General features: G+C 41.0%; 1 protein-coding gene and 2 non-coding genes across 3 annotated transcripts in view; all 3 read left to right on the forward strand.

Moving 5' to 3' along the window:
* Positions 1 to 15,336, forward strand: part of LOC121300253 (E1A-binding protein p400-like) — a gene marked incomplete at its 5' end in the record, with an annotated part of 28,554 nt that extends 13,218 nt beyond the window's left edge. Inside the window, 30 exons of the mRNA XM_041228752.1 lie at positions 705 to 869; positions 1,254 to 1,424; positions 1,699 to 1,796; positions 1,890 to 2,185; positions 2,504 to 2,706; positions 3,005 to 3,174; positions 3,709 to 3,905; positions 4,102 to 4,213; positions 4,586 to 4,867; positions 5,069 to 5,152; positions 5,336 to 5,470; positions 5,826 to 5,870; positions 5,990 to 6,143; positions 6,411 to 6,646; positions 7,019 to 7,192; positions 7,496 to 7,543; positions 7,729 to 7,865; positions 8,572 to 8,628; positions 8,722 to 8,800; positions 8,981 to 9,157; positions 9,547 to 9,595; positions 9,685 to 9,794; positions 10,147 to 10,345; positions 10,653 to 10,813; positions 11,098 to 11,292; positions 11,731 to 11,902; positions 12,544 to 12,689; positions 12,808 to 12,957; positions 13,131 to 13,202; positions 13,354 to 15,336. Coding sequence (XP_041084686.1) covers positions 705 to 869; positions 1,254 to 1,424; positions 1,699 to 1,796; positions 1,890 to 2,185; positions 2,504 to 2,706; positions 3,005 to 3,174; positions 3,709 to 3,905; positions 4,102 to 4,213; positions 4,586 to 4,867; positions 5,069 to 5,152; positions 5,336 to 5,470; positions 5,826 to 5,870; positions 5,990 to 6,143; positions 6,411 to 6,646; positions 7,019 to 7,192; positions 7,496 to 7,543; positions 7,729 to 7,865; positions 8,572 to 8,628; positions 8,722 to 8,800; positions 8,981 to 9,157; positions 9,547 to 9,595; positions 9,685 to 9,794; positions 10,147 to 10,345; positions 10,653 to 10,813; positions 11,098 to 11,292; positions 11,731 to 11,902; positions 12,544 to 12,689; positions 12,808 to 12,957; positions 13,131 to 13,202; positions 13,354 to 13,596 — 4,517 coding nt within the window. The remainder of the gene's footprint in view (positions 1 to 704; positions 870 to 1,253; positions 1,425 to 1,698; positions 1,797 to 1,889; positions 2,186 to 2,503; positions 2,707 to 3,004; positions 3,175 to 3,708; positions 3,906 to 4,101; positions 4,214 to 4,585; positions 4,868 to 5,068; positions 5,153 to 5,335; positions 5,471 to 5,825; positions 5,871 to 5,989; positions 6,144 to 6,410; positions 6,647 to 7,018; positions 7,193 to 7,495; positions 7,544 to 7,728; positions 7,866 to 8,571; positions 8,629 to 8,721; positions 8,801 to 8,980; positions 9,158 to 9,546; positions 9,596 to 9,684; positions 9,795 to 10,146; positions 10,346 to 10,652; positions 10,814 to 11,097; positions 11,293 to 11,730; positions 11,903 to 12,543; positions 12,690 to 12,807; positions 12,958 to 13,130; positions 13,203 to 13,353) is intronic.
* LOC121300402 lies at positions 3,215 to 3,347 on the forward strand. The gene has a single exon (XR_005947527.1). It is a non-coding gene; the product is annotated as a small nucleolar RNA SNORA49 (small nucleolar RNA).
* On the forward strand, positions 4,333 to 4,465 carry LOC121300403. The gene has a single exon (XR_005947528.1). It is a non-coding gene; the product is annotated as a small nucleolar RNA SNORA49 (small nucleolar RNA).
* Positions 15,337 to 17,688: the final 2,352 nt, after the last annotated feature.

A 17,688-nucleotide genomic window follows, 5' to 3' on the forward strand; every position in this document is an offset into this window, starting at 1 on the left:
ATTACGTCTTATCCCTTTTTTTTCCTCCCTTATGGTACTAACCCACTTGCTTTAAAATCAACCATGTGGCACGGCTGCTAGGAGAAATACTGAACCCAGAGCTGCTGTGCCTTATTTTCTTTAAACGGGATGATCTGTTCCATGGCAACCCTTCTACATGTGCACTGACTAGCATACCAAGCCCTGCCCTGATGACATTTCCCTCCAAGGACCAGACACTGCCTTTACAGAAGCTGAATGTTTCCTAACGTCTTAATTCTTAACAGATTTGTCATGTGTTTGCAAATCTAAATGTGCAGTTCATTTCCTATAATGCTGCTTGATGTAGGACCTTGATACTTTTTATGGAGTGGTAAATTGACACAACGCATTATAAGTATTAATTAAAAAATGTATGGCATAGTACATATATGAAAAGGCTGTTTGAAATAAGATTTCAAATTATTTTCCTTTTTTTTCAACTTTTAATTTAACATATTTGGTGTACCCTTTTGAAAAGACAAAATAATTCAAGCTTCACGTTTGTTCGGGAGTATTGTTTTATGAAAACAAAAATTGCTGGTCCTAATAACTCTCTGTTAAATCTTGCATGAAAATCACTGTCTCACCTGTTTACTAACAAAAGCTACTAAATGTGTTTTTCTGTGCTCTTTAGAAAAAGTATGTTTTAACACTCTACTTTGTGCCGTTTCACTTTGTTGAAGGTGGAGAGGTTGTGAAGATTGCTCAGCTCGCCTCTATTACTGGCAGCCAAAGTAGAATCACCCAGCCCGAGACACCCGTTACTTTGCAGTTCCAGGGCAACAAATTTACGTTGTCCCCCAGCCAGCTGCGGCAGCTTACAACTGGCCAGCCCTTGCAGCTACAAGGTACACTCGGTAATGTACAAGCAAAACAACATATTTTCTTTTCTTTAACCTTTTGCTGTTCTCTTTGGCCAAATTATTATTGAGACTTAAAAATGTTATTACTTTTTACAGAATACATCTGTAGTGTGCAGTTTTTTGTTTGTTTTTTGCAGAATGTTAGTGGTCTTAAGAAGATGAAAGAGAACTCTATTCAACACAGCAGTCCAGACTTACATATATTTATGTGTAACTTATTTCAGTATAAGGGTTAATCTGAATATAAAACATAGAAAATTATAGAAGTAACATAGGATTTAGCTAGAGGAAAGTTTAAATAAAATGTGTAGCTTTGAAACTCTTATCGAAGTACCTTTTTTTGGTTTGCTTTTTATGCATATCATGCAGGCAATATTCTGCAGATCGTGTCAGCACCTGGCCAGCAGATCCTAAGACCTCAGGGCTCTGTTGTAATGCAGACGGTATCTCAGACCCAGCCTGTGCAGAATGCTGTGACTGCGCCGAGCCAACAAGCACAGACCGCCACTGCACCCTCGACCACAGCAGTGCAAGGCAAGGGTAAGTGACGCAAGACAGCATTCATTAATGATAGAACTAGCATGACTGCCTAGCTGAAGTTGCGTGAAGTTTCCGTGATAGAGGCAGAACACTGGAGTTCTGGCTTATTTGGTTCACAGCTGCACTGTCTCAGGATTTACTGTTTACTGTTCGCAAATAAAAAAAAAAAAAAAAGAAATTCTAGTTGTCACCCATACAAATTCCCTTTCCTTACTCCAGTGCTTTTCAGGTACAGTATAGTTTCCCAGCAATCTTATCCCTGTTTCCTTTAAAGCCCCAGCCGTCGTTGTGAGGGCTGCTGTTCCAAGCACAGCTGCGGGAGACCAGACTGCAAGTGTGAAAGCGGTTGCTGCTGCAGGAACCACAACCCAGGTACTGCTGATCTCCACGAGTTCAGGATGTCTGTCCACACGTTTGAACTAATTGAGAGCACTGCTTTTTAAAAATGTTTGTGTCTTCTTGTAGGAGGCCTCAGAAGCAAGGAACCGGCTTGTTAAGGAACGGCTAGACAGGGTGTTTTCTGCAAACGAGAGGAGATGCACTCGATCTGTGTTCTATGGGGCAGATCTCCTGGAAGTCTGCTCTGTGTTGAACAAAGACCCTGCACCCAAACCTGCCACTGTGTCCAATAACTCTTGGAGGTGGATTGGCAGGGCCAACTGCCTGAGTCTCCAGCAAGCGAGTGCGTTTGTTTCTCACCTGCAAGAAGCTATATTCACTTCAGAGCAGAGACGAGAAGCCCTTCAGGACATGGCAGAGCGGTGCGTACGTTTTGTCATTGAAACCGTCACTGGAACACGTTCTCAAATTTTAGGACTTTGTGTGTTCTTATCATTTGCATAAAAAAGGTAAATTACAAAATATTTTACATCATTCTTTACATTTTGTTTTGTAAGAAAGGCTTCTTGAAAAGTAAAACCTGACTGAAGAATTTGGGGGAATAAACTAAACCAGAGCAAGACGTGCTCTCTTGGATGTACTGCCATTCGTCTTTTAAATCATTCAACGCTGCAGATGACTCCACCTGTAAAGTTATTTCTGTACTGAAATAGTTAATGATGTCTCTTCTTTCCTTTCAGGTTTGTCTGTGTAGTTCCGGCTGCTGTAGCGCCTGCCCCACAGCTTTACTCTGCAAATCCTCCCCCTCAGTACAGTCTCGCACTGAAGATGTTCAGACACAAGTTCCACCAAGAAATGGCTCCGCACACAAAGCAGCTGAGGAGCCCTACTGCAAACCACCTTGTAGAGTTTCCTGATCTTCGACTGTTACAAATGGACTCAGGTCTGTCTGTGTTTTATAGCCAATGTCCACCTGATTTGTTCTGTAACTCTTATAAGATAAAACCAGCAATATGCCAAAATAATTATTATACTGAATGATTGCCTCTTCTCATCGGATTGCTGTATAATTGGACCGCTGCTGACTTGACTTTAGCAATTTTGTGATCTATTCTTGTGTAACAGTTGTGCAGCGTTTTCTGTGAATCTTGAATTTTAGGGAGCAGTGTTCCGTTTAAGTTTTGAGCACAAAAATGCATTGTTGTTTCTGTCACTTGTGATTTTTATATTGTTTCCTTCAGGGAAGCTAGAGGCCTTGGCAGTTCTGCTACACAAGCTGAAATCGGAAGGTCATAGAGTGCTGATTTTCACACAGATGGTGATAATGCTTGACATCCTAGAGAAGTTCTTGGACTATCACCAGCTTACCTATGTGAGGATTAACGAGAAAACCCCAGCTGAGCAGCGGCAGGTAATTCATCTCAGCTTCCGGTAAAGCTAATCCAAAAAGTATTCCCTTTGCTAACTCCAGGGGCCTCAGATATAGTGTGGTGCCCTGGCATTATACAGGGATAGATTTAAAGGCTTTCCTCCCTCCCTGACTGGACTTGTATTCCTTTTGGGGCCTATATGTGAGCCAACAGACGTGAATTAATTAGATTGTAAGACCCAGCGCAAGGGACCATTGGCAGAAATTGCTAAAATTGTTGGTAATCCAGGCAATTAAAACATCTGTGAAGTCTCGCTATGGTCGTACGTTGATTAAGACGCATTGCTTTTGGTTATATTTGTATCGTGTTACAATAGCCTGAGCTTTTGTCCTTTTTTTTCATGTTTGGTGGCAGACAATGGTTCTTTTTACTTCTAACTTTTTTTGGGGGGAGGGGGGGGGGGGGGGGTGGGGGTGGGGGGGTTGGGGGGGGGGGTGGGGGGTGGGGTAGGGGGGTGGGGGGGAGGTGCTTTTCGTGTCTGTGTTTCATCAAATGAAAATACTTTTTAAACTTAGGAACAGATGAGGAATTTCAACAGGAACAAGCAGATATTTTGCACCATTCTCTCAAACCGGTGTGGTTCTGTGGTGGGCAGTGTCCTGGATGCAGACACTGTTGTGTTTTATGACACTGACCTGAACCCCAGCATGGATGCCAAGACTCAAGAATGGTGTGACAGGATCGGCAGGTCCAAGGATATCCATATATACAGGTAATCAAAACACCAGTAACTTGGAAGCAACTGATACCTATAGGGTGATTTAAAATGTCCAAGCCAAAAATCAATAACTTATTATTTGAGCTTGTCCCAAAGCATTGAAATAAATGGTCTGGACAAAAGAACAGATGTACAACACAGCAGCATGATTGTCTCTTTCAAGCCTAATGGCTGTCCCCCTTCACTACAGGCTTGGAAGTGGTAACTCTATTGAAGAGAAGCTTCTGAAGAATGGAACCAAGGATCTGATCAGAGAGGTGGCTGCCCAGGGGACTGACTACACCTTGGCCTTTTTAACGCAGGTATGTAACAGTTTAAAAGCGAATTGGTAGAGCCATGTAACAGTACCAAAGTGTCAACCTGCTGTTTTCAAAATGTTTTTTTGGCATTCTTGAGCAATGCTTTCTGCTGGCATTCCATCAATCCCCTTCCTTACTCCAGGTGCTTCAAATGCAGTGTAGTGTCCTGGCATTGTCTGGGGAAAGAATAAATCGCTTGCATATCATCTTTATTGGGCTTGCATTCCCTTTAAGCCTTGTATGTGAGCCAACAGACTTCGGAATCAATTTCAAATGTTGTAATGAAGTGCTGCAAACCATTTTAATATTGAAATTGGTCATTTTTATCCTAGTAATTCCCAAGCCAATTACATTTTTTTTTTTTTTTTTTTTTAGCGAACAATCCAGGACCTGTTTGAAGTGGAGTCTGGGTCTGGAGAAAAAGTGGAAGAGTTTGTGGTGCTCCATCAGGACCCATCTCCAGCAGAAACCATCTCTCCCAGAGTAGCACGGCCATACATACAGGCATTAAACAGCATTGGCGAGGAAGGGGCTCCTATAAAATCTGAAGAAGACGCTGCTGCAGAATTAAGTGAAGAAGATGTGGGTGTGGAAGGAGATGTGAAGTATGAAGACGAACCTTCTTGCTTGGAGGAACTGGTAGCAGTTGTAGAACAGGTAAGGTTAAACCTGCCTTAACCAAACTAACATGCTAGTGATTTAGCTATGCATGTACTGGTATCCTAAAGACACTAGTTGTATACCAGACATTTCTTAGATGTGCATGTCAAAGTAATGCTTGTTAAACAGCTTGTTATATGTAGCTGAAAGTGTGGTTATCTGAATTGTCCATTCTTTTTAATATGTGTCTTTCTACAGCTTACTCCAATTGAGAAATATGCTTTACATTACCTGGAGTTTGTTCACATGTCCAGCACTGAAGAGGAAGAAAGGAAAGCTTTGGTAAGAACTGACAACACCTTTTTCCCCCACATAAAATAGACAACAAAATATTTGGTTGCATTTATTTAGCTGGAATGCAAGTGGCTCATTTATAATATAAAGATGAGAGTGCCTCATGTTAAAGTTGTAATTGCTAATCTTTACACTCGGACCTGCTCTGATGGGTAATGGTTCTAATTGTAGGAGAAGGTGATTGGTGCTAAGAAGGGGTGGGAGGTGCAGCAGTTGAAGAAACTGAAGACCGAAGACGAGGAGAGAATGATGCTGGAGGAGGAGGAAGATCTCTTTACTTACACTCGTGAAGACGCCTACAACATGGTACTTGAAGAGTTAATCTCTCACATAAAATAGTTCTGTGATTTCATCTGATAATGGAATGCACACAAACCTGTAAAGTGTTTCTTTTTGCGATCTGTCTGCGGCGTCCAATATCTTTTTTTTTTTAATCTTTTGTATAAAAAAGATTTAGAAATTTATGTTTAACTTGATGGAATTATGACAAAGATCGCAAGCGGAGAAGCGACTTCTTCTATCGATAGGAAGGCATATGTAATTTTCCAGTTATTTACAATACGATTAATAGTACCCTAATACAATATCTAGATGTTTTTCACTTGAACTTTTTTTTTTTTTTTTTTTTAAAGAATGTTTTGTCAACAATTATTTTTTTTAGGAATATGTCTATGATGGTCCAGACGGACAGACGGAAATAATGCCGGTAACTTGATTTATAGTTTTTTCTTTCTTTTGAAAGGTATATTTTGCAAACCATTTTGATTCTATTTAAATAGATTTTTTTGTTGTAATTGGTTCACACAATGTGTTTTGTCTGTGTAGCTGTGGACCCCACCAACACCCCCTCAAGATGACAATGACGTCTACATCGACTCTGTGATCTGTCTCATGTATGACAGCACTCCCATGCCTGAATCAAAGCTGCCGCCTGTTTACGTGAGGAAGGAACACAAGCGGCTTAAGATGGATCCATCAGGTATGGGTTTAGTTCTGCAAACAGGGATATGTGTGGACACACAAAGTAGATGAGCAAATTGGTCCAAATGCACAGCACATGGATAGCTGCCTTCATAGTACAAAAGATAGAAAGACAAAAGTCATTCTTGCAGTATAGTATACCTTTATGGGTGGGGCTTCATCTGCCGGTTCAGAATGTTGACGTGGAAACTGTTCCTCCTCATTGGGAGGGTCCTGTCTCTCTCACACACTGGTGCAGCACAGTAATTTGCTGTCTCTGTGGTAGCTGCAGGTAGGAAGAAGAAGCAGCGTCATGGAGAGACTGTCATCCCCCCGCGCTCGCTGTTTGACAAGGGCAGCTTCCTGAAGCCGCGCAGAGAGGGGAAAGACCAGAAGAAGAACTTTTCGCTCAAGCAGCAGGCTCCCTTCGCTAAACCTCTACCCTCGCTTGTCAAACCTGCTGTTGAGGCTGGGCAAGACAACCCTGAGTGGCTGATCAGTGAGGACTGGGCCTTGTTACAGGTATGAGATTTGCATAAAAATGCATGTATTAAATCAACCAAATATCTTGTTAACAATTTGTCAAATTCCATTACGTCTTATGTTGTGTTTAGATGTCATCCCGTTTTGTAGATTAAAAAAAAAATGTTTTAATAGTAGTTTCTGAGTAAAATGTTTGTTGTGATTTAATATAAGTTAGTACTCAGGCATTCCTTTCTCCAAAACTGCACAAGATAACCTCTCCTATAACAATAGGAGATACCCTGCACACAACGTGTTAACTAGTAGTGTGCTGCAAGGTTGTTTTTTTATTGTGTTCAATTGCGGAGTTTGTGGAGGTTTTTGCTTTGTGTCACTGTATTAATACAATATCTGTTTTTACTTTCCCCACAGGCTGTGAAGCAGTTGCTCGAGCTGCCTTTGAACCTCTCCATTGTTTCAGCTGCACACACACCAAACTGGGACATGGTCAGCGATGTTGTTAACTCCTGCAGCCGGGTCTATCGCTCCCCCAAACAGTGCCGGAGCAGATACGAGAACGTCATCATCCCCAGGGAGGAAGGAAAGGTGGGAAAGAGCCTTTCTACACTAAAACTGCAGGCTTCATCACAGCTAAAGTGCAAGAGACGCTGTGGGCAAGCTATGAAGCATTATCAGACATTTTGAGACTTTGCAATAGGAAAATAAATATCATATAAGATCTGTGTGTGAGGCCACCTAAATAACATCCCCTTTTAAAAGTAAATAAGTCTTAGGAAGTGTTTTCTAAAGCACAGGTTGAAGTGCCATCCACAGTGTTTATTTTATGAAGAAAAGAGTAATCCTTTCTAAATGATGTTATTTAATTTTTATTTAATTTTTTTTTTACAGTTGGTCTACGAAGCCAATCCAAAAAAGAAAACCAAAAGCATTTACAAGGTAAGCTGCAATCCTATTGAAATTTTTAGGTTTCAGCATCTATGTTAATACAGTACTGAATGCTTCCATGTGATCACATGAATACTATACTGTGAACTCCTGAAAAAGCAATACAAACACGAGATAGGAATAAAAACTTATAGATTGTCCTATTATGCTTATTCTATGGTTTGTTTGTTCTTTAGTCCAAAAATAGCCGTCCACTTCGCACCTGCCAGATCTATGCCCAGGATGACAGTGCTACTCACATTAACCTGTATAACAGTCGCTTTGAATTGATGAAGATTATCGCCAGCAAGCGAAGTCCACCTATTAAGCCACTGTAAGTGTTTTCTTTTATTATTTAATTACTGTAGAATATTGTGGCAATGTTGCTTCGCCCCTGTGGGTATTTCTGTGTTGTATGTTGCGTGTAGTGTGTTAATGTTGGTGTATAGTCATTGGTACACGGGATGTAATATGGGGTATGCGCACAAGTGTCTAAAATGTTTATTTGTATTTAGGCTTGAGGATTGCACAGCAATTCACGTGCAGTAAAATTTAATAATATGTGAGCACGGGGAATTGCACTTTATTAATTCACGTGCAGTTGTACTGAGACTCCAGTTGAATGATTGATTAGCAATCGAGTCTCGGTACAGCTGCATAAAAGCAGCATGTTTTCACTCACTCTGGGTTGTGTGTTTGGTGAGTGGAGAACAGGATTGGAGACGGAGGTAATAATAGTGATAGTAAATAATAATATCAGCTCACTGTGTTTGTCTGTGTAGTCCGTTTTGTTTGTCTCTTTATTTTGGCTAAAGTGCCGTGTCCTGTGTTTTGTTTGTCTTTACAACCTTTTATTTTCTGTCTGTTTAATTATTAAATGCTGAGTGAAAAGAATCGCTCAGCTTCACCAAACTCCACCTGTCTTGTTTATTTGTTGGTTCCTGGTTTTGGTCTGACGTCACCCACTACAGCCATCTTTGTGACAAATATACATAATTATTAATCTTTAATAATAATTGTTGTGTATTTTCTCACTCCAGACTAGGTATGAATCCATTCCAGAAGAATCCTAAGCATGCCTCTGTGTTAGCAGAGAGGTAGGTCCTTCTACTTTATTATTTTTGTAACCTTAGATATCAAAAAAAATCACTGCCTAATCAACCCCACTTTGTGTATGTTGTTTCTCCTAGTGGAATCAACTATGATAAGCCACTCCCTCCTATCCAAGTTGCATCACAGCGCGCGGAGAGAATTGCAAAGGAGAAAAAGGTTTGTTATATATCAGTATTCATATACTAATATCAACTCGTTCATCCCTTTTTATAAAAAAAAAAAAAAAAAAAAATGTAATTATTAAAAGTAGTAACTGTCAAAGCTTAACACGCCCCTGCCTGCAGTTTGGGAACCGGTCTGCTAATGCATGGCATTTTCTGCATGCTTTGTTTCAAGGCTTTGGCAGAGCAGCAGAGGGCTCAGCAGTTAGCTCAGCAACAGGCTGGCACACAGCCTCCACCACCACCCACCCCGCAGCCACAGACGCAGCAGCCAGCCCAGCCCCAGGCTGTCCCTCAGGCTCAGGTAGTGGTCCAGGCTGCCGGAAATACCGTCACCAACACAGCCTCACTGGTAAGAGCATGGAACTTGAACTGAGGCCTTTGCTTGGCAGCTGTCTTGTTTTTTTTGTTATTTATTTTCATACAGTATATTTAGCTGTGGTTTGCTTGCACAGTTACACAGTTCTTGTCTGGAAGGAATTTTTCTGTGTGTGGGTGTGTATTAGAGCATCTTCATATTGAAAGCCAGATCTATCACTCCCCAAGCAGTACCGGAACAGATACGAGAGCGTCATCATACACTGTGTTTTATGTGAATCGAAGGGCAAATAATGGCATTCCCCTTTACGGCTGTCCTTCTTAAAGCAGGCACAGTAGAGCATTTGCTGTGTACAGCATTTTTGTAAGTTCTCGGGTTAATAGTTTGTTCACCAATTCATTTTTTTATTCTCTCCTTATTAGCAGGCTGGAACAATCAAGACAGCAGCTGTAGGAACAAGTCTTCAGACTGGTACGAACTGCTAGTTATCACAACAGGCATGACAAACAGATGTGTGTGTTCTGTTGTTTAACGTCTCATTTTCTCTTGTTCTTTTTCAGCGCCTGTCAGTGGCAATGTGATCGTGAATACAGTGGCAGGAGTTCCAGCAAGCTCATTCCAGCCCACCAACAAGAGGCTTGCCTCTCCGGGTATACCTGCCACTTTGACAGTAAGTTTTACCCTCCCTTGAATGGCCAGTTGATGCGCCTTATTCAAAATCTGCAATTGCTTAGAAAACTTTTTTTTAAAGCATTTCTGGAATTATATTTTGCTTGCATATCGCAGGTGATTATAAATGCAATAACATAGCAATTATTTGATAAGTTCTTAAGCCCTGTTTTTACAAGAAAATTAATAGACAACCAAGGAGAGTGATGGGTTTGGCTGCTTTATACAAAAAATCTATTCTAGTATTGTTAATAGTCTGGGATATTGTTAGTAACAATATTTTGTTTATCCTGTAAAAAAAAAAAAAAAAAAAAAAAAATATATATATATAATAAATCGCCTTCTCTTCCCAGACAACAGTAGGCGCCTCCCCCCAGGTGGTGCACACCCAGCAACGGGCAGTCTCAACCCCCGCTGCACCTGCTGAGGTTGTTGCCATAGCAACCAACCAAGGTGTCAGAACCGTAGCACCGGTAACGGCATCAACCGTGTCGACCACCCTCACTCCAGTGCAGACGCAGAATAGGTCTCTGATCGCACAGGTTAACCCAGGTAAAAATAAAGAAGTATACATTTAATGCAATTTAGAAATGCCTGGAAGACAAACTTAAATTGCAATGTCATGGTTTTATTCCTCAATGTTATGATTTGCCAATGTTGTAAAGTTGTGTTTCAATGCTACAGTATTAGCTAAGCTAAAATGAGTACATTCAAACTGCAGAAACGATTTATACATATTTATGCATATTGAGTGCACGTACAGTATAGTCAAACTAGTACTGAAGCAGTGTAATAGTTTTTAATGTGACTGGACCTTAATGATGTTGGAATGGCCTTTTGTTTGAATGTCACCCTCCAGCCACAGCCCCTAGTATGCAGTTACCTCCAGGTAAAGGCATCACCCATGCCCAGCTCCAACTCCTGAGGCAGCAGCAGCAGCAGGCTCAGGTGCAGGTCCAGCAGATCCAGGCTCAGGCTGGCTCTCCTGCCCAGATAAAGACTGTCGGCAAGCCAACTCAGGTACGACTTCAGAGAAACAGTGTAGATCCGCAAGACAACAGTGCTTCATTTTTGGATTAACCACGCTGTTAGATATTTCAATGGGCAGGAGTCTGCTGCACCTATTTGGCTATTACCAGTCTTTTGCTGCAGTAGTGGTATGGCACAATGATGAAGCATGGTATGAAAGATATTTTTGTGTGTTCTTTTTTTTTTTTTTAGTCAATGGACATCTGTGGTTCTGAGTTTAAAATGTTCTCAAAGTCATGGGGAGACGCACTCTAAAAATAATTCCTTGTTTTTAGGAACAGTTTTTGAAGATACAGCAGAAGCAGAAACTCCAGCTACAGCAGCAGCAGGCAGTAGCAGCCCAGCAGCAGACGCATCAGCCCTCGCAACAGGCAGCTCAGGCGCAGCAGCAGCTCAGCGCAGTGACCACGTCTAGAGGAGGGCCGGTCCTCACTGGCACCACGGTCGCCAACCTGCAGGTCGCACGTCTGGTGAGTTCCTTTGGAAATCAGAAGGACTCGCTTGAAAAGGAAGAATGCTGCTGTAGGTTGCAAAATGCTCAGTGAAAATCAATTGGGTCACTGAAGGCATGGTTCTCAAAGAGGGCGAAATGAGTAGATTTGTTTTCGCAACTCCAATGTACTTTTTTTTTGGACCCTATTGAGAATTTCTTCCCTGATTTTTTTATTTATTTATTTGTTTTTGTATTTTTTATATTTAAGGAGGCTTCCATTAAACAGAGCCTGCCAACTACTTTTACAAGTAGGATAGCAGTTTGAGTCTTTTTATGGTTTACAGTGAACCTAGTTAGTCAAACCTACCGAGGTGAAAAGCTCAGCTGGTCCAAACTAAGCTCAGTAATTTATTTAAGGAAATATTTGGCATTAATTTGTGGAAATGACCTAAAGGCAAATATGACTTCTCCGCAGACACGAGTGGCTGGAACCCAACTGCAGGCTCCGGGGCAGATCCAGAGCCAGCCTGCACAGACCGCCCAGGTGACCCTGACGAAACCCCCCGTGGTGTCTTTGCCGGCAGTCACCACTCTGCCTGTCACTGTGGCAGGGATCAGCGTGGCTATCGGACAGCCGCAGAAAGCCGGTGAGTGAGGGAATGCTGCTCAGCACACCTGCTTCTTGGTTGGGTGCTAGGAATCCAAGCATACTCTGTTTTGTCGTTTGACACTCAGTACTGTATCTACAGCCAAGCCCCACCCCTTGTTCGCTGTATTTTTCACATACCTCTTTAGAGACTGGCATACTGATAGATCCTCTCCTGATCACTTGTTTTATCACCAAACTCCTCAATATTCTTTGAGCACTGGATGCAGAAGCAGCTACCTCCTTTGTTATGTCTGTGTTATCTCTGTAGTGGATGGGGCTAGACACCCCACCCCCCGTTTCATTCGGCTCCTATGAGTCTCACTCGTCCATTGAAAGGTTTTCTCTGCTTTTTCCAGAGGAAATAACGACTAGAGACCTGTGCTTTACGTCTTTTTGATGTCAGACAGGGTCCGACATTGCACGGGAAAGGAAAAATTGTAATGTCGGACCTGGTCCGACACAGGACTGCAAAGGGCTAAACTCCTGGTAAAACCAGGAATGGATCAAACTCCCATGCCATGGCAGTCTCCTCGATCTGGCCTATCTTACTGAGCCGTTCCATGTTAGGAATAACTACATTCTGAACTGGAATGGGAATCTCGCTCCTCGTGATGATGATGTGGTTGTTTGTATTTGCAGGTGGCCAGGTGGTGGCGCACCAGTTGCAGGTGCAGCAGCATCTTCTGAATCTCAAAAAACAGCACGCAGCTCAGGCAGCTGCTGCCCAGCAGCAAAAAGCAGTGCAGACCCAGGTGGTGCAGGGACAAGCCACTGTGCAGCAGAAGGTACACTTGTATTACAATATCAGGATCGTATCGATTTACTTTCTTATCAGTCTTGGCAAAAGATCGGAAGTTTAAGTCATGGGTCAGTAGCTGTGTAGTAATCTGTGTTTTTATTCAGGTGACTGTCCAAGCTCAGCAGCCCACACAACAGAAAGTGACCTACACAACCGCCCAGCTCCAGACAGGCATTAAAACACAGTTTCTGACAACCTCTATTGCCCAGGCACAGAAGCCATCAGCAACACAGCAAGTGCAGACTCAAATACAGGTAAAGAAAGTGGTAAACACTAATACTGCAGTGATAAAAGTGTAGAGATACAGCTTTGACGCTTTGGGACACGTGAAAATGCACAAAGAATTGAATTTGCTGTAAAGAAAGAAATAATATGATTTAAAATAAAAATAAAAAATGTATATGTAATTATTTATTTTTTGTTAAAGGTTGCAAAGCTTCCTCAGATCGTCCAACAGCAAACTGTAGCCAATATCCAACAAATGGTGTCTGCATCACAGGTAAGAATGAATGAATGATGAATACATAATAAAAATAAATGTGCCCAATAGTTGATGAACACAGGTTCCTTTAATTCCTGTCACATTTCCTTCTTGAGTTGTTTGAATTGTTTTTAGTCACTCTGGCTCGACTCTTCTGTTGTCTTTACAGATCCAGGGTCAGACACAGACGCTAACGTTATCCCCGGCTACCAGCCAGCAGCAAGTGCAGGTGATCCCAGCAAGCACTGCCACAGCACAGAAACTCCTGCAGCAGCAGGTGGGGCTGGTAGCATCACCACATAGCCCTGCACAGGGGGCAGCCTCTTCCGAGAGCCAGGGCCAGCAGCAAACCAAGGTGCAAGTCCGGGCAGCCCCAGCAGTGCGGGTCAAGGCACCCACCAAACCCAGCTAAGAACAACCGAGCCGCAGAAAACTGAACATGTGGTGAAAGGCTAACGCACACTCCTGTGTGTATTTATATGTGCATACAGGGAAGAGTGTCAGAGCGAAGCGGGAATTACACGTGGATGTTCTGCAGCAGTCAAATGGAATTTTAAGAAAAGCAACAGCTTTGCGTTCAACATTTTTGTTGCAGAACTGACTTCGACAAAGGCTTTTCTTGCAATTGTCAAAAACAGATGTGTTGGGTTGCTGATGAGGAGGAAAGTTAATCACCTTTAACATAACTGGAGTCGTGTACCCTAACGTTTTTTTCTCCAGTCTCAGTTCTGGTGGGCATAAATACCCAGGTATTTGAACACACTTGTTGTTTTATATAATCAAAAAGTATCCGCAAAGCAGTTTCGATAAAAAGGGTCTGTCATTAGTCATGCTCAAGGATGGCAGATTTACTAGGTATGTTAGCCATTTCTGATAACTCACGCTCTGTCAGAGATGGTAGTAGAGTATGTGTGATTTCTTTCTTTGTGGGAGGAGTTCAGAAATTGGGGTTGTGCTGTTACCCTATTTTGACCTATATGTTTCACCCCACTGAAGAGTTTTTGCGCTGTTTGACTGTTGAATGTGTCATCTTGTATATTGAATTATATGTTGATATATTTTGTAATTTTTCTTTTTGGACGTCTTCAAATATTGTATGTATGTTGTCTTTCCCTTCTAAGCAGAACTAGAATCATCATGTTTTACCATAAAATGCAAAACTAGCTAAATCTCTGGCTGCTAACCTTGCGCAAAATACAGGAAAGTATAGTGTTCTTTTAAATAAATTAATGATTTCACCATTTTTGCAAACCAATTGATATACAATGCTATGCTGGTTGCTGACCTCTTGAAACTGAAATAGATATGCATCTATTTGCATAATTCTATAGCAAAAATAATGTATTTTAGAAAGTCAGGCAATGGCTTGTAAGGCAAATATAACAAGTCTGATGTATGTAATATTGTCCCTCCCTGATAGCATTGTTAGAAACCTTTTTCATAATGTTTTATAATTTAACCAGTCTGTCATTTCAGTGATAAAACTAATTGGTTATGATTTAAAGAAAAATGACTACTGCTCAGCGCGCAATTGGAGAGTGGCAGGGGGCAATCGCAGAATGCCAATACTGAAACTTCCGGCCCCCCATCCTTTGCTGATTGTAGAACTGGTTGTCTGACATTCCAAACATGGAAGTACAGTTGATGTTTCATAATGGAATATGGATACGCTTTTGTATGTTTGCTACTGTTATGAGTATTTCATGTTTATTAGTTGTTGTTTTTTTTTTATTTCTTTTATTTCACATTAGAGTATTCATATTTGTTATTCTCGCAGGAAATGTCAGATCTTTTAAAAATAATGGACATTTATAATTTCTTGACTTTAAAAAATGATGTAAAGTGGCTAAAAAAGAAAAAAGTGTATGTACCCTTTTTTTTTGTTTTACTGATTTTGTGTTGCCTAAACTATAACTGTAAAGAAACCTGTTTGTTTGTACATATTCATCATTGAGGACCTAGATTACTTTAGATTTTTTGTTTCACATTAGACATGTATGTTTAGTTCTTTTCAAAGTGTAAATTACCTGTGAACGGCAAGAAACAGAATTTGGACTTGTAAAGCAGGGATGATGTACCAAGCAGTGATGTGTGTTCATTTTTTTTTTTCATCCTGACCCAATGGTGTAATAAATTGTACATTTTTTAAGCATTTTGTGTCATATTTGATAACTCATAACTAATATGTTTTTCCAGTATTACAACAGCAAGCGAACATTCAAAGAGGAGATTAAATGTTTAAGAGATACAAATGGCAAAATCGTAGATGAAGAAAAAAAATAGCAAATATATTAAATGATTACTTTTCACAAGTTTTTACAAAGGAAGATACTGACAACATGCCCCACATGTCATCCAGTTCCTATCCAGTTTTAAATAACTTTAGCGTAACTGAGGCAGTGTTAAAGGGACTAGGAGCTCTTAAAATAAACAAACCCCCTGAGCCGGATGAGATCCTCCCAGTAGTACTCAAAGAAATGAAAGAAGTAATTTACAGACCACTAACCAAGATCATGCAGCAGTCTCTTGACACAGGGGTGGTACCGACAGACTGGAAAATTGCAAACGTAATACCGATCCACAAAAAGGGAAACGAAACTGAACCAGGTAACTACAGACCAGTAAGCCTGACTTCTATTATATGCAAACTTATGGAAACTATAATAAGATCCAAAATGGAAAATTACCTATATGGTAACAGGGTCCTGGGAGACAGTCAACATGGTTTTAGGAAAGGGAGATCGTGTCTAACTAACTTGCTTGATTATTTTGAGGATGCAACATCGATAATGGATAATTGCAAAGCATATGGCATGGTTTATTTAGATTTCCAGAAAGCTTTTGACAAAGTCCTGCACAAAAGATTAATTCTCAAACTGAACGCAGTTGGGATTCAAGGAAACACATGTACATGGATTAGGGGGTGGTTAACATGTAGAAAACAGAAAGTACTTATTAGAGGAAAAACCTCAGAATGGAGTGTGGTAACCCGTGGTGTACCACAGGGATCAGTATTAGGTCCTCTGCTATTCCTAATCTACATTAATGATTTAGATTCTGGTATAGTAAGCAAACTTGTTAAATTTGCAGACGACACAAAAGTAGGAGGAGTGGCAAACACTGTTGCAGCAGCAAAGGTCATTCAAAATGATCTAGACAAGATTCAGAACTGGGCAGACACATGGCAAATGACATTTAATAGAGAAAAGTATAAGGTACTGCACGCAGGAAATAAAAATGTACATTATAAATATCATATGGGAGATACTGAAATTGGAGAAGGAATCTATGAAAAAGACCTAGGAGTTTTTGTTGACACAGAAATATGGGGAAGCTATACAAAAGGCTAACAAGATGCTCGGATACATTGTGAAAAGTGTTGAATTTAAATCAAGGGAAGTAATGTTAAAACTGTACAATGCACTAGTAAGACCTCATCTTGAATATTGTGTGCAGTTCTGGTCACCTCGCTATAAAAAAGATATTGCTGCTCTAGAAAGAATGCAAAGAAGAGCAACCAGAATTATTCCGGGCTTAAAAGGCATGTCATATGCAGACAGGCTAAAATAATTGAATCTGTTCAGTCTTGAACAAAGAAGACTACGTGGCGACCTAATTCAAGCATTCCAAATTCTAAAAGGTACTGACAGTGTCGACCCAAGGGACTTTTTCAGCCTGAAAAAAGAAACAAGGACCAGGGGTCACAAATGGAGATTAGACAAAGGGGCATTCAGAACAGAAAATAGGAGGCACTTTTTTACACAGAGAATTGTGAGGGTCTGGAATCAACTCCCCAGTAATGTTGTTGAAGCTGCCACCCTGGGATCCTTCAAGAAGCTGCTTGATGAAATTTTGGGATCAATAAACTACTAACAACCAAATAAGCAAGATGGGCCTAATGGTGATGAAAGTATGCATGAACAGACAATCGTGAGCAACTCATTCAGATGAACAAATTAAACGTACCTTGGTATTGAGCAGCCTGTATTTGTTCTGAGAGTTTGATCTTGTCATCAAGGCAGAGCAGTAATTACTTTCATTTATAGTTCAACATGAATGCATTTTTTATTTTTATTAATTTTATTCAGTATACATCCTTCCTAAATATAAGGACCATATGACTGATAGGATCATTTTGGGACAAGGCACCGGCAATTTTTCAGCGTTGTTTCCCTGGCCAATCAAAATCAGGCTTGTCTCTGCCAACTGCTGTATAATACTATAGGGATAATGGAGCACACACTGTCCACACTGTAACGCTTACCAGGATATGCTGGAAACAGACAATTGTGCAGTAATTTAACTGCATGCTACAGATGGTTTCAGCGATGCATTTAATACTGACCCCCATTTCAAACATGATAGGGGAAAAAACTAAGCGTTTTATTTGGGTGTACAGCTGTACCTGCTGTTTAGTATCAACGGCGACAGGTGGCGCTCGTCTACCAGCCGGGTTATATTTCATTTGCGCAGAAGGGCCACGTGATCTGGGGGTCGCGTTAGA

This window comes from Polyodon spathula, chromosome 25 (assembly GCF_017654505.1).
Source record: "Polyodon spathula isolate WHYD16114869_AA chromosome 25, ASM1765450v1, whole genome shotgun sequence".
NCBI classification, from domain to species: domain Eukaryota; kingdom Metazoa; phylum Chordata; class Actinopteri; order Acipenseriformes; family Polyodontidae; genus Polyodon; species Polyodon spathula.